The sequence below is a fragment of the Berghia stephanieae genome, chromosome 4 (genome assembly GCF_034508935.2).
Source record: "Berghia stephanieae isolate SIO BIC M18660-M18661 chromosome 4, UCSD_Bste_1.3, whole genome shotgun sequence".
In the NCBI taxonomy this organism is placed as follows: Eukaryota; Metazoa; Mollusca; class Gastropoda; order Nudibranchia; family Aeolidiidae; genus Berghia; species Berghia stephanieae.
The window spans coordinates 41,325,250-41,341,719 of NC_088363.1; the positions used below are offsets into that span (position 1 = coordinate 41,325,250).

General features: G+C 30.6%; 1 protein-coding gene across 1 annotated transcript in view; it reads right to left on the reverse strand.

Annotated features, from left to right (window-relative positions):
* The window catches only part of LOC144970592 (monocarboxylate transporter 14-like), a 47,183-nt gene that overhangs the window by 13,564 nt on the left and 17,149 nt on the right, over nt 1-16,470 (reverse strand). The window contains exon 3 of the mRNA XM_078910373.1: nt 15,389-15,532. Coding sequence (XP_078766499.1) covers nt 15,389-15,532 — 144 coding nt within the window. The remainder of the gene's footprint in view (nt 1-15,388; nt 15,533-16,470) is intronic.

Below are 16,470 nucleotides of genomic sequence, written 5' to 3' on the forward strand. Positions count from 1 at the left end.
TCGCTATCAGGAGACACTTGAAAACTTATTTATTTCGAGAATTCTTAATTTATTAGTTATTTTATTTGAGCAGACGATGATCACAGGATATGTATATTATATATATATATATATATATATATATATATATATATATATATATATATATATTTTATATATATATATAATTACTTTATTTTTTAAATATGTTAAATAGTTGGATGGTGGAAGGTTTGTGTGTGTGTGTGTGTGTGTGTGTGAGAGAGAGAGAGAGTTAGAGAGCGAGAGAGACTGGGAGTGAGATAGAGTTAGTGAGAGAGAGAGAGAGAGTTAGAGAGCGAGAGAGACTGGGAGTGAGATAGAGTTAGTGAGAGAGAGAGAGAGAGAGAGAGAAAGAGAGAGAGAGAGAGAGAGAAATTTGAATGGATTGAAGTTATTGTTATGCGCCTAGAGCTCTATTGTATAGAGGAGTGGGCGCAATATAAATAAATGTCACTATTATTATTATTATTATTATTATTATTATTATTATTATTATTATTATTATTATTATTTCACCCCTCTCATTGGAAAACCCTATCAATTCTTAGTAAATACGTAATCGCTGAATTATGCTGTCAACGCATTCAAAGATTGCAGAATATTTTCGCACATTTTATCGGTTTGAAATAGGGTGTAAAAGACAGCTGGTTGGTAATTATAAATAATCTTTTGGTGCGCATGAATACAAATCCAACTTTTTTATTTATTTTTGGGTCAAATTGTCATTCAAGCAGAATGAGAAAGATACAAATTTTGTTGAATAGAAGTACAGTAGATACTAATATCATACCATTTGGTTACAAAATATTTAATAATCTTACTTGGAGGGGTGGAATAAACTTTCATTTCTTTCTATTGATAAAACGTTATATTTTGATTGCCAGCTCGTTGTGATTTTGGGGATAATAAAAACAAATAACCCGTTTAATAAATACAAAGAGATGAAAGAATCGTAAATACATCATACAACAGGGAATGAGACTAGCGGAAGAGCAGCGTCACTTGATTGGACGTCACCTTACAGAGAGAACTTCAATTTGGTTTTGAAGTGTCTCAAGCCGCGATCACCGCTTTCACCAGTAGTAATATAAAAAGCATGAGAAACCCTTGTTAAATTGTTAAATAAAAAATGGCATGATCAGCAGTCTATAACAATAGTGTGGAAGTGTGTTATAGTATTACACATGTGTAATAGGTGTGTCAATTGTATTATTGTTGTGTGTTGTACACACTTTGCAGTTATTTTTAATTGTATTATTGTGTGTTTTACACACTTTGTAATTATTTATGTCGTTAATATACATGCGTAGGAGAAACCGTTATTAAATTGTAAAATATGTATTATCATTGTATTATAGTAGTGTGTAAGTTTGTTATAGTATTAGATATATATGTAAAACGTGTGTTAATTTTATTATTGTCGTGTGTTTTACACACTTTGTAGTTATTTTTAAAATTGTATTATTGTGTGTTTTACACACTTTGTAATTATTTCTTAACATACATGCGCAGGAGAAAAATATGTATTATGATTACTTTATTATAGTGTAATTGTGTTATAGTATAAGATATATCTAATCCTTGTGTTGATTGTATTATTGTTGTGTGTTTTACACACTTTGTAATTATTGCCGTCTTAGATGTGCGATAGCTATATTGATAAGATTTAAAAATAGATAACAAAAAGTCCATGTTTTAATGTCATTGTCCTAATGTAATGTCTGTGAATAGATACGAAGATGCACCGTCACATAAGTTAATAACACTCACTTTAAATAATGTTGATATATTTTAGAATAATAATAATCATAGGTTCAAAATTACTCATAATAGATCTCGCATCTTTATTCGGATTTGAACTTGAGACATTTTCGTGTGATAGATAGACGCCTTACAATTTGATCAATAAAGAATCGGTATGTGATCACGACCACGACTCATGGTCGTGATCAACACAATTCGTCGTTTTCTTACGATTCCTGTCTTCTCTGAAAGCCCATAATCGCGCAGAAAGCTTACTCAGCGAAAAAAGATGAAACATAATCAATAGTATAAAAAAGTCTTATTGCGTTGTATTGATTAAAGATCCATTTGTTCCTTACATATTTATTTCAACAGGCTGTTAAACTTTCATGAAACCGACACGGTTGTTGTATTGAATTTCACAATAAGTTAATAACACTCACTTTAAACAATGTTGATATATTTTAGAATAATAATAATCATAGGTTCAAAATTACTCATAATAGATCTCGCATCTCTATTCGGATTTGAACTTGAGACATTTTCGTGCGATAGATAGGCGCCTTACAATTTGATCAATAAAGATCGTTGTGTGAATACGACACATGGTCGAGAGCAAACCACTTCGCAAAACACTAAGTTTTGTTTAATAGTTAAACGCCTTACCAATTATCAACGAAAGGGATCACCATATGAAATCGACACATGGTTAATTGGTGAATTTAGCAACAAAGTGTCTGTTTGCTGTCACCCTTGTCGTCTCAAACAACCAATTTAAAGAATTATGTAGTTTTTCCAGTTATTTACTGTACTGGGATGGAAGAATTATCATGTATGGCTGTGTTGTTTTTTTTTTCTTGGGTCATTTTTCTAAAGCGGGTCTTGTAGTTTGTAATTTCCGTCTTAAATGCCATTTGCTTTATTTTTTTAAATAAGACGACGGAGAATTTTATATAATGCAATTAAAGTAGGTAGCGTTCTTGTCTAGGTCTGGTAAAATAAATGAGATGACGTCATACAATCCCCGTAGACAATGTTGATATTGTAGAAACCTCCGGTATAGAGATTAGAACATGAATTCGAAATCAAGACGTTTTGGTATGGTAGTTAGACAATATATCCATCGACAAATTAAAACCTCTTCACTATGTGAATACGACTAGTAGATGGGTGCAATCGGAGGTGGATGTTTTCATTGAAATTTCACGTAGGATCAATTAAATAGAAATACATAATGTCCATGTGTCCACACAAGTTAAACCCAATATCATGTTTTACAGTCATATTCTCTTTTCCAATATCATTTTTGGGAACACTTTGATTGGGTTAATGACAACTTTACATCTGAATCAAAACTAAAAAGAATTGATGACAAAAGCTTTTGTAAAACCCAACAACTTTTAACACACGGACTTATTTAACTTGACTGCTTTTTAATTTAAAAATGTTCTTGTCTGATATAATACTTGTGCCCGTCATTTTCAACATGCAGCGGGTTTCGTGTTTTGTATCATGGACTTGAATTTTTTTTCGCAGCAAGAAATAAATAAATGAAACACAACAATCATTACAATACACAATATTGATTGATCAATTACTTAATACAATAACATGTCCTTGCTCTGCTGTTGACATGGCTTTCAATCTTGTATGTATATATAATGCATTATTATATTATTATGGTTATCTTCTATACGCGCGCGCGCGCGCGTGTGTGTGTGTGTGTGTGTGTGTGTGTGTGTGGTTGTGTGTGCGCTTTGCATGTCACGGTTAAAGATATATGTTTGTACACCACATGAGTACATTTAAGTTGAAATACTATCTTTACCACGTGTATCGTTATTGTAATATTTAATCAATAGATTTATGGCATTACTAATTAATATTAAGGGCATTCAAAGGATCTTATCCTATTTTGCCCTATACCACATGTTATGTTTTTTGCCAAGTTACTCACTTCGTGAAATAGATTTTGATGAAAAAAATGAAAAGACAATTTCATCACTTCATGTCCTACATTATGGTTATCATACCAAGACATAACCTAATTGAAAATGTAACAAAAATTTTGTGTAGGAATAGTAAATTTTATGAACCAGGTATACATTATCTCTATTTATGACATTAAACCATGAATGTTTTTAACGCACATTTTCAGGGTTTGATACTATATTTACTGTACTTCTCCAGTAACATTGTCGAAGTTTTTAAATATTTGATAGCGGGTGGTTGGATGGGAGCATCACCCTTGAATCATATACCTATGATGTTCGCATGGGTGTACGATCCGATAGTGATGTCGTTTCTTCTTCTCTTTACTAGCCTATCCTGCTTCTTTGGTTTGTGATTGTATTTTTGACAGGGGATATTTTTTTTCCTGTAAATCCTCTGCCTGTTTGTTCTTGGTTATTTATAATTTAGCTTATGATATCTTTATGATTTTGATTGACATTTGTACTATTTTTGTTAGATTGCTTGTTTTTTTGTTTCAGCGGTCTCTCATATAACCTCAATTGTGTTGGAAGAGACCTAAAGCAACAAACAAAAAAAATATTTGATACCACAACACTTTTAGATAACAGCAGGTGTTTTTTTTCCTCAAATTTTATCGATCTGAGCAGATAATATATTTTATCCCAGTGAAACGCTGTCCTAACAGCTGCTATATTTTTTTAAAGATGATAACCCAAATGATCAGTAACATCCAATGTGTAAGACGTAGACGTGCAGTCTTTTAGGCGGTAGTGTAATATCATACAAAAACATCTGTCAAATGTGTAGTAATACCTAATGGCGATTTACAAGACGGTCAAAATTTATTAAATAAAAGTTTTCAGGACAGAATGTATCAATTGAACCTAAGAAATTATTTTTTTTCAAAGCCCAAATGTGTGTGATGTAATTGATTTTTTTAAGCTAAAATTTATTAGATATAAGCTTGATAGCAAAAAATTTCCTAACCAAAACATTTGAAGTAAAACATTGTTGGCTAAAAATGTGAAGTTAAATGTTTTCTTACCAACATTTGGGAAGTAATCATTTTTAGGTCAAAGTTTATGAAATACAAACTATATGACAAAAATGTATGAAACTAAAGTTTTTTGATCAAAATAGTGTCTGGTGAAAAAAAATAAAATAAAATAAAAATTAAAAGTTTTGTGGTCAAAATGAGTGAAGTAAAAGATATTTTGACCAAAATTTATAAAATAAATTAATATGCGTGTAAAAATGTATGAAATCAATACTTTCTATCCAAAATCTATGCAATGAAATGTTTTTAGACCAAAATGTTTGTTTGTAGTAGTATCTTGATAAAGTTTATGAATAAAGTATTATTTCTAACAAAAATATGTGAAGCAATAATTTTCCGACCAAATTGTCTGAAATGGACGTTTTCCAATCAAAATGTGAAAAGTAATAATGTTCTCACCCAATATTGAAATGAAAATTTTCTGTCAAAAATTGTATGAAATTAAATTTTTCTGGTCAAAATGTGTAAAGTAAAAGTTTTCTGACCAAAATATAATAATATTATGACCAATGGTTATGAGATCAGAATACATATTCTCTCCAAATTGTCATTCTATCAAAAAATTGTATCAAATTTAATTTTCTAATCAAAATGTGTGAAGTAAAAGTTTTCAGGTTAAAAATTGTATGAACGTTTGCCAGCAAAAATGTATGAATGTTTTCTGGCCAAATATATGAAGTAAACAATTTTTTAGGGGGTCAACAATTATATATTTAGAATATTCTTTTGACAAAATTGTAGGAACGTCAAAACCACTGAAATAAAAGTTTTCAGGATAAACTGTATTAACGAAATTTTCCAGGCAAAATTTTGCGAAGTAACATTTGTCTGACTAAAAGATGTAAAGTATACTTTTTCTGACCAAAATGTGAGAAAATAAAATGTTTTCTACTAGAACTTCATAAGGCAAATGAAACTTTTTTTTTGTTGACAAAACGTGTGCAGTAATAGTTTTTCTGTAAATGTATTGTATCATAAATTATTGAAACCGTTACAAAATCAAAGACTTTTCCATGTCTTTCGCTTTTTGAGGCCTTCTCGAGGATTTGACAAAGGCAGAAAGTTTTGAATTTTCAAAGTGCTGACTACTTACCCTGCAGAATTACCATCGACAGAGTAGAGACATAGCAGATATGACTGGTGATCCTATATTATTACAGACAGAAGCAGATATGTCCTACAATTGTTGTAGAGGTGCGATGTCGGATACGACACCCAAAGTTTTGCCATAATTTTCAATTTTATTTTGTTACCATTAAAGTATAACGTTTTTAGTCGTCCTTCTAAAATTATCAATGACATGATTAATGTCGATCCCACAAAGGTTATGAGTAAACCTTTGTTCTTCTCCCCGGCAGGGACCAAATAGCCTCAACTACAGTCGTGCGGGATATCCTCGAACAAGACAGTTCAAACCCTAGTTCAACCTATTTCCAAACAAAAAATACTCCTTACAAAACCTAAATGGTTTTGGAAGAGGTTATTCAAAACCTGCATTTGAAGTTCAATCCTCTTTGTTTCACTCTTTTAGCTCCAAAAGTCGATGGAATCACTTCGTAGTTTAGTAAACCAAAACCAAAATCAAAACCAAAACCAAGCTCAATGTCACCCAAAGATAAGATAAGGGATATGAAATAGAAATCTCACCAAAACGTGTAAGATTCGAACTATTTCCAATGAAAAAACAGTTTACCAAACCTGCATTTGAATTGCAACCCTCTCTTTTACACTGTTATAGCTCCAAAGGTCGCTTGAATTACTTAGTAGTTTAGTAAACCAAAACCAAAACCAACCCAGAAGATAAAATTAGGGTAATAAAGTGCTAGACGTCGACCCAAAATGAGTGAAGTAAAAATTTTCTCGCCAAATACAGGAAACAAAAGTGATCTGACAAAAATACCAAAATGGAAGTTTTCTAACCAATTACGTGTGAAGTAAAATTTTCGTGACTAGAAAATTGTAAAGTTGGAGTTTCAATTTTCTGGTCAAAATTTATGAAATAAGGCTGTTCTGTTCAAAATCTATGAAATTTAGTTTTATAATGAAAAAGAATTAATGAAATGAAGGCTGCACACGCTAAAATGTATGAGAAAAAATATTCTGATCAAAATGTTTGAAATGAAAGTTTTCAGGATAAATTTTATGGCGTAATATTTTATATCTGAATAATATATATATACATAACGTTTATAGCTAAATTTTATGAACTAGCTTTTTGTTGTTGCTTTTTTTTTTATCCTAATGTGTGAAGTAAAAGTTTTGGGCCAAAAAAAAAAATATTGTAAAGTAAAAGCAAAAGTTTTTCTGGCCAAATTGTGTACAATAAAAATTTCCTGGCCAAAATTGATGAAATGAAAATTTTCTGTCCATATAATGTATGAAACGTTATCTTTCTGGTAAAAATGTATGAAGTAACGGTTTTCCGGGTAAAACACATGAATTAAAAGTTTGCTTGCAAAAATGTGTACAATAAAAGTTTTCTGGCTAAAGTATATAAAGTAACATTTTTCTGGATAAAATGTACGATGTAGCGGTTTTCAGGCCAAAATGTGTGAAGTTTAAGTTTCATAGCCCGAAATGTGTTATGTAAAATATCAGTCAAAAAACCTGTGAAATAAAAATTTTAGGGTCAAAATTTAGGAAATTAAATTTATTCTAGCCAAAACGTATGAAATGTAAGATTTTTTTTTTACCAAAATGTGTATAGTAGAAAATTGTTGCTATGATAAAATCAATGTTTTGTGTGTGTGTGTGTGTGTGTGTGTGTGTGTGTGTGTTTCCCAAAAAATTATGAAATGCACGTGTTCTTGTCCTCAACGCAAAACAATTTCTTGTCAAAATTATAAAATAACTGTTTTCAAGCGAAAATATATAAATTGAAAGTTTTCTGACCAATGTAGATACTTGAAGTAATATATTTTTGGTCAAAATAATTGAAGTAAAAGTTTTCTGGCAAAATATATATGAAATGAAAGTTTTCCGGTCGATATATGTGAGATAAAAGTTTTCTTGTCAATATGTGTTTAGTAATATTTTGATGACAAAATTAATGGGTTTTTTTTTTTTGTTTTTACCCAAATTTATGAAAAGAAAGTTTTCTAACCCCAAAAGGCGAAGAGAAATCTTTTTCTGGTCAAATCGTATAACATCAGTTTTCTGACCAAAATGTTTGATATGAAAGTTTTCTAGTCAAAATATTTCAATTCAAAGTTTGTTGGGTTTTTTTGTTGTTTTTTTTATTTCTTTTTTTATTTGCTGTTTCTTTCGAAATATTTATCTATTTATATATTTATTTTTCATTTGTTTTTTTGTTTTGTTTTGATTTTTCTTTTGTCCAAAAATACATAAAGTAAAAGTTAGCTGGTCAAAATGTAGTACTTCCATAATATTTTTTAAAAAAATTTCATACATTTTGACCAGCTAACTTTTATTTTATGTATTTTGGGACAAAAGAAAAATCAAAACAAAACAAAAAAACAAATGAAAAATAAATATATAAATAGATAAATATTTCGAAAGAAACAGCAAATAAAAAAAGAAATAAAAAAAACAACAAAAAAACCCAACAAACTTTGAATTGAAATATTTTGACTAGAAAACTTTCATATCAAACATTTTGGTCAGAAAACTGATGTTATACGATTTGACCAGAAAAATATTTCTCTTCGCCTTTTGGGGTTAGAAAACTTTCTTTTCATAAATTTGGGTAAAAAAAAAAAAAAAAACCCATTAATTTTGTCATCAAAATATTACTAAACACATATTGACAAGAAAACTTTTATCTCACATATATCGACCGGAAAACTTTCATTTCATATATATTTTGCCAGAAAACTTTTACTTCAATTATTTTGACCAAAAATATATTACTTCAAGTATCTACATTGGTCAGAAAACTTTCAATTTATATATTTTGGCTTGAAAACAGTTATTTTATAATTTTGACAAGAAATTGTTTTGCGTTGAGGACAAGAACACGTGCATTTCATAATTTTTTGGGGAAACACACACACACACACACACACACACACACACACAAACATTGATTTTATCATAGCAACAATTTTCTACTATACACATTTTGGTAAAAAAAAAATCTTACATTTCATACGTTTTGGCTAGAATAAATTTAATTTCCTAAATTTTGACCCTAAAATTTTTATTTCACAGGTTTTTTGACTGATATTTTACATAACACATTTCGGGCTATGAAACTTAAACTTCACACATTTTGGCCTGAAAACCGCTACATCGTACATTTTATCCAGAAAAATGTTACTTTATATACTTTAGCCAGAAAACTTTTATTGTACACATTTTTGCAAGCAAACTTTTAATTCATGTGTTTTACCCGGAAAACCGTTACTTCATACATTTTTACCAGAAAGATAACGTTTCATACATTATATGGACAGAAAATTTTCATTTCATCAATTTTGGCCAGGAAATTTTTATTGTACACAATTTGGCCAGAAAAACTTTTGCTTTTACTTTACAATATTTTTTTTTTTGGCCCAAAACTTTTACTTCACACATTAGGATAAAAAAAAAGCAACAACAAAAAGCTAGTTCATAAAATTTAGCTATAAACGTTATGTATATATATATTATTCAGATATAAAATATTACGCCATAAAATTTATCCTGAAAACTTTCATTTCAAACATTTTGATCAGAATATTTTTTCTCATACATTTTAGCGTGTGCAGCCTTCATTTCATTAATTCTTTTTCATTATAAAACTAAATTTCATAGATTTTGAACAGAACAGCCTTATTTCATAAATTTTGACCAGAAAATTGAAACTCCAACTTTACAATTTTCTAGTCACGAAAATTTTACTTCACACGTAATTGGTTAGAAAACTTCCATTTTGGTATTTTTGTCAGATCACTTTTGTTTCCTGTATTTGGCGAGAAAATTTTTACTTCACTCATTTTGGGTCGACGTCTAGCACTTTATTACCCTAATTTTATCTTCTGGGTTGGTTTTGGTTTTGGTTTACTAAACTACTAAGTAATTCAAGCGACCTTTGGAGCTATAACAGTGTAAAAGAGAGGGTTGCAATTCAAATGCAGGTTTGGTAAACTGTTTTTTCATTGGAAATAGTTCGAATCTTACACGTTTTGGTGAGATTTCTATTTCATATCCCTTATCTTATCTTTGGGTGACATTGAGCTTGGTTTTGGTTTTGATTTTGGTTTTTGGTTTACTAAACTACGAAGTGATTCCATCGACTTTTGGAGCTAAAAGAGTGAAACAAAGAGGATTGAACTTCAAATGCAGGTTTTGAATAACCTCTTCCAAAACCATTTAGGTTTTGTAAGGAGTATTTTTTGTTTGGAAATAGGTTGAACTAGGGTTTGAACTGTCTTGTTCGAGGATATCCCGCACGACTGTAGTTGAGGCTATTTGGTCCCTGCCGGGGAGAAGAACAAAGGTTTACTCATAACCTTTGTGGGATCGACATTAATCATGTCATTGATAATTTTAGAAGGACGACTAAAAACGTTTATACTTTAATGGTAACAAAATAAAATTGAAAATTATGGCAAAACTTTGGGTGTCGTATCCGACATCGCACCTCTACAACAATTGTAGGACATATCTGCTTCTGTCTGTAATAATATAGGATCACCAGTCATATCTGCTATGTCTCTACTCTGTCGATGGTAATTCTGCAGGGTAAGTAGTCAGCACTTTGAAAATTCAAAACTTTCTGCCTTTGTCAAATCCTCGAGAAGGCCTCAAAAAGCGAAAGACATGGAAAAGTCTTTGATTTTGTAACGGTTTCAATAATTTATGATACAATACATTTACAGAAAAACTATTACTGCACACGTTTTGTCAACAAAAAAAAAGTTTCATTTGCCTTATGAAGTTCTAGTAGAAAACATTTTATTTTCTCACATTTTGGTCAGAAAAAGTATACTTTACATCTTTTAGTCAGACAAATGTTACTTCGCAAAATTTTGCCTGGAAAATTTCGTTAATACAGTTTATCCTGAAAACTTTTATTTCAGTGGTTTTGACGTTCCTACAATTTTGTCAAAAGAATATTCTAAATATATAATTGTTGACCCCCTAAAAAATTGTTTACTTCATATATTTGGCCAGAAAACATTCATACATTTTTGCTGGCAAACGTTCATACAATTTTTAACCTGAAAACTTTTACTTCACACATTTTGATTAGAAAATTAAATTTGATACAATTTTTTGATAGAATGACAATTTGGAGAGAATATGTATTCTGATCTCATAACCATTGGTCATAATATTATTATATTTTGGTCAGAAAACTTTTACTTTACACATTTTGACCAGAAAAATTTAATTTCATACAATTTTTGACAGAAAATTTTCATTTCAATATTGGGTGAGAACATTATTACTTTTCACATTTTGATTGGAAAACGTCCATTTCAGACAATTTGGTCGGAAAATTATTGCTTCACATATTTTTGTTAGAAATAATACTTTATTCATAAACTTTATCAAGATACTACTACTACAAACATTTTGGTCTAAAAACATTTCATTGCATAGATTTTGGATAGAAAGTATTGATTTCATACATTTTTACACGCATATTAATTTATTTTATAAATTTTGGTCAAAATATCTTTTACTTCACTCATTTTGACCACAAAACTTTTAATTTTTATTTTATTTTATTTTTTTTTCACCAGACACTATTTTGATCAAAAAACTTTAGTTTCATACATTTTTGTCATATAGTTTGTATTTCATAAACTTTGACCTAAAAATGATTACTTCCCAAATGTTGGTAAGAAAACATTTAACTTCACATTTTTAGCCAACAATGTTTTACTTCAAATGTTTTGGTTAGGAAATTTTTTGCTATCAAGCTTATATCTAATAAATTTTAGCTTAAAAAAATCAATTACATCACACACATTTGGGCTTTGAAAAAAAATAATTTCTTAGGTTCAATTGATACATTCTGTCCTGAAAACTTTTATTTAATAAATTTTGACCGTCTTGTAAATCGCCATTAGGTATTACTACACATTTGACAGATGTTTTTGTATGATATTACACTACCGCCTAAAAGACTGCACGTCTACGTCTTACACATTGGATGTTACTGATCATTTGGGTTATCATCTTTAAAAAAATATAGCAGCTGTTAGGACAGCGTTTCACTGGGATAAAATATATTATCTGCTCAGATCGATAAAATTTGATTGAAAAAAACACCTGCTGTTATCTAAAAGTGTTGTGGTATCAAATATTTTTGTTTGTTTGTTGCTTTAGGTCTCTTCCAACACAATTGAGGTTATATGAGAGACCGCTGAAACAAAAAAAAACAAGCAATCTAACAAAAATAGTACAAATGTCAATCAAAATCATAAAGATATCATAAGCTAAATTATAAATAACCAAGAACAAACAGGCAGAGGATTTACAGGAAAAAAAATATCCCCTGTCAAAAATACAATCACAAACCAAAGAAGCAGGATAGGCTAGTAAAGAGAAGAAGAAACGACATCACTATCGGATCGTACACCCATGCGAACATCATAGGTATATGATTCAAGGGTGATGCTCCCATCCAACCACCCGCTATCAAATATTTAAAAACTTCGACAATGTTACTGGAGAAGTACAGTAAATATAGTATCAAACCCTGAAAATGTGCGTTAAAAACATTCATGGTTTAATGTCATAAATAGAGATAATGTATACCTGGTTCATAAAATTTACTATTCCTACACAAAATTTTTGTTACATTTTCAATTAGGTTATGTCTTGGTATGATAACCATAATGTAGGACATGAAGTGATGAAATTGTCTTTTCATTTTTTTCATCAAAATCTATTTCACGAAGTGAGTAACTTGGCAAAAAACATAACATGTGGTATAGGGCAAAATAGGATAAGATCCTTTGAATGCCCTTAATATTAATTAGTAATGCCATAAATCTATTGATTAAATATTACAATAACGATACACGTGGTAAAGATAGTATTTCAACTTAAATGTACTCATGTGGTGTACAAACATATATCTTTAACCGTGACATGCAAAGCGCACACACAACCACACACACACACACACACAACACACGCGCGCGCGCGCGCGCGCGCGTAAAGAAGATAACCATAATAATATAATAATGCATTATATATACATACAAGATTGAAAGCCATGTCAACAGCAGAGCAAGGACATGTTATTGTATTAAGTAATTGATCAATCAATATTGTGTATTGTAATGATTGTTGTGTTTCATTTATTTATTTCTTGCTGCGAAAAAAAATTCAAGTCCATGATACAAAACACGAAACCCGCTGCATGTTGAAAATGACGGGCACAAGTATTATATCAGACAAGAACATTTTTAAATTAAAAAGCAGTCAAGTTAAATAAGTCCGTGTGTTAAAAGTTGTTGGGGTTTTACAAAAGCTTTTGTCATCAATTCTTTTTAGTTTTGATTCAGATGTAAAGTTGTCATTAACCCAATCAAAGTGTTCCCAAAAATGATATTGGAAAAAGAGAATATGACTGTAAAACATGATATTGGGTTTAACTTGTGTGGACACATGGACATTATGTATTTCTATTTAATTGATCCTACGTGAAATTTCAATGAAAACATCCACCTCCGATTGCACCCATCTACTAGTCGTATTCACATAGTGAAGAGGTTTTAATTTGTCGATGGATAGATTGTCTAACTACCATACCAAAACGTCTTGATTTCGAATTCATGTTCTAATCTCTATACCGGAGGTTTCTACAATATCAACATTGTCTACGGGGATTGTATGACGTCATCTCATTTATTTTACCAGACCTAGACAAGAACGCTACCTACTTTAATTGCATTATATAAAATTCTCCGTCGTCTTATTTAAAAAAATAAAGCAAATGGCATTTAAGACGGAAATTACAAACTACAAGACCCGCTTTAGAAAAATGACCCAAGAAAAAAAAAAACAACACAGCCATACATGATAATTCTTCCATCCCAGTACAGTAAATAACTGGAAAAACTACATAATTCTTTAAATTGGTTGTTTGAGACGACAAGGGTGACAGCAAACAGACACTTTGTTGCTAAATTCACCAATTAACCATGTGTCGATTTCATATGGTGATCCCTTTCGTTGATAATTGGTAAGGCGTTTAACTATTAAACAAAACTTAGTGTTTTGCGAAGTGGTTTGCTCTCGACCATGTGTCGTATTCACACAACGATTCTTTATTGATCAAATTGTAAGGCGCCTATCTATCGCACGAAAATGTCTCAAGTTCAAATCCGAATAGAGATGCGAGATCTATTATGAGTAATTTTGAACCTATGATTATTATTATTCTAAAATATATCAACATTGTTTAAAGTGAGTGTTATTAACTTATTGTGAAATTCAATACAACAACCGTGTCGGTTTCATGAAAGTTTAACAGCCTGTTGAAATAAATATGTAAGGAACAAATGGATCTTTAATCAATACAACGCAATAAGACTTTTTTATACTATTGATTATGTTTCATCTTTTTTCGCTGAGTAAGCTTTCTGCGCGATTATGGGCTTTCAGAGAAGACAGGAATCGTAAGAAAACGACGAATTGTGTTGATCACGACCATGAGTCGTGGTCGTGATCACATACCGATTCTTTATTGATCAAATTGTAAGGCGTCTATCTATCACACGAAAATGTCTCAAGTTCAAATCCGAATAGAGATGCGAGATCTATTATGAGTAATTTTGAACCTATGATTATTATTATTCTAAAATATATCAACATTATTTAAAGTGAGTGTTATTAACTTATGTGACGGTGCATCTTCGTATCTATTAACAGACATTACATTAGGACAATGACATTAAAACATGGACTTTTTGTTATCTATTTTTTAAATCTTATCAATATAGCTATCGCACATCTAAGACGGCAATAATTACAAAGTGTGTAAAACACACAACAATCAACACAAGGATTAGATATATCTTATACTATAACACAATTACACTATAATAAAGTAATCATAATACATATTTTTCTCCTGCGCATGTATGTTAAGAAATAATTACAAAGTGTGTAAAACACACAATAATACAATTTTAAAATAACTACAAAGTGTGTAAAACACACGACAATAATAAAATTAACACACGTTTTACATATATATCTAATACTATAACAAACTTACACACTACTATAATACAATGATAATACATATTTTACAATTTAATAACGGTTTCTCCTACGCATGTATATTAACGACATAAATAATTACAAAGTGTGTAAAACACACAATAATACAATTAAAAATAACTGCAAAGTGTGTACAACACACAACAATAATACAATTGACACACCTATTACACATGTGTAATACTATAACACACTTCCACACTATTGTTATAGACTGCTGATCATGCCATTTTTTATTTAACAATTTAACAAGGGTTTCTCATGCTTTTTATATTACTACTTTCACCTCTAATAACTTTTCCGCCGGTGACGTCACAGACTATGGGTGACGTCCAATCAAGGGACGCTACTCTTCCGCTAATCTCATTCCCTATATAAGATTATTCGAGCCTCGGGCTTCACCTGCGATAAGTCCAATACTGACCACCAGGTAGGCGACAGACGTTGCAAAGTAGCTGAGGATGAATCCAGAAGATATTAGAAGACCGCCAGCAAAAGAAACAACACGGAACCCATACACGTTTGCAAGAGCTGCTGGTAGAGGACCTGAGGAAAGATGGAAAGATATCATGTCGTTTTTAAGCTCTCTCAACTCTCTCCTTACCGATCATTTTCAGTATTTTCCCAAAATGGCAGAAAAATTGTTGTTTTTAAACACAAACAAGCTCTCTACAAAACAACTTTATGCTCTTATCAATTAAACAAAGATCTGTCTTCAAAGTTTGTGATGTACAAAATAAATCTGAATTTTTTCAAATGTAAATTGTGTCGTAACAAATGTGACGATTTTGCTGTAGGTGGTAAGGAAAGGGTTATCTCCCTCCTTACCGACTACAGGATAATCGTCACGTTCGTCTCGATACAACCAACACTTTTCTTATTCAGATTTGCTTTACAAATCACAAAATTTGAAGAAAAATCTTTTTACACACACACACACACACACACACACACACACACATATATATATATATATATATATATATATATATATATATATATATATAAACATTTGAAATATAATTAAGATAGTTTGACTTCTACAACGTTGTTATCGAGCTTTGCTCTCATATATATATATATATATATATATATATATATATATATATATATATATATATATTATATACCCATAAACATATAACATTTCTAAGATTAATGTTAGGCAGCTATGATAAGAAAATGTTTTAGGAAACTCATAAAATCAAACAATTCATCAAAATAACAACAAGACACAACACATGAGATTCTATCTAGTTCCATGTGGAATGGTCTTTGTAATCAAGGGACTGGATTTGGTATACGATGGGATCCTAAGTCCTACTAATTGCCGTCCGGAGGTCATTTAAAGCATTCTCAAGCCATCCGGAGGCCCTCAGACCTGTACGAACCTTTCCAGAAGTCTTCCGCCTTCCGAAAGCTCCTCAAATTACGCCCCGGGCGGCAATTAATAGGACCGATATGATGTATTCACTCAATAGATT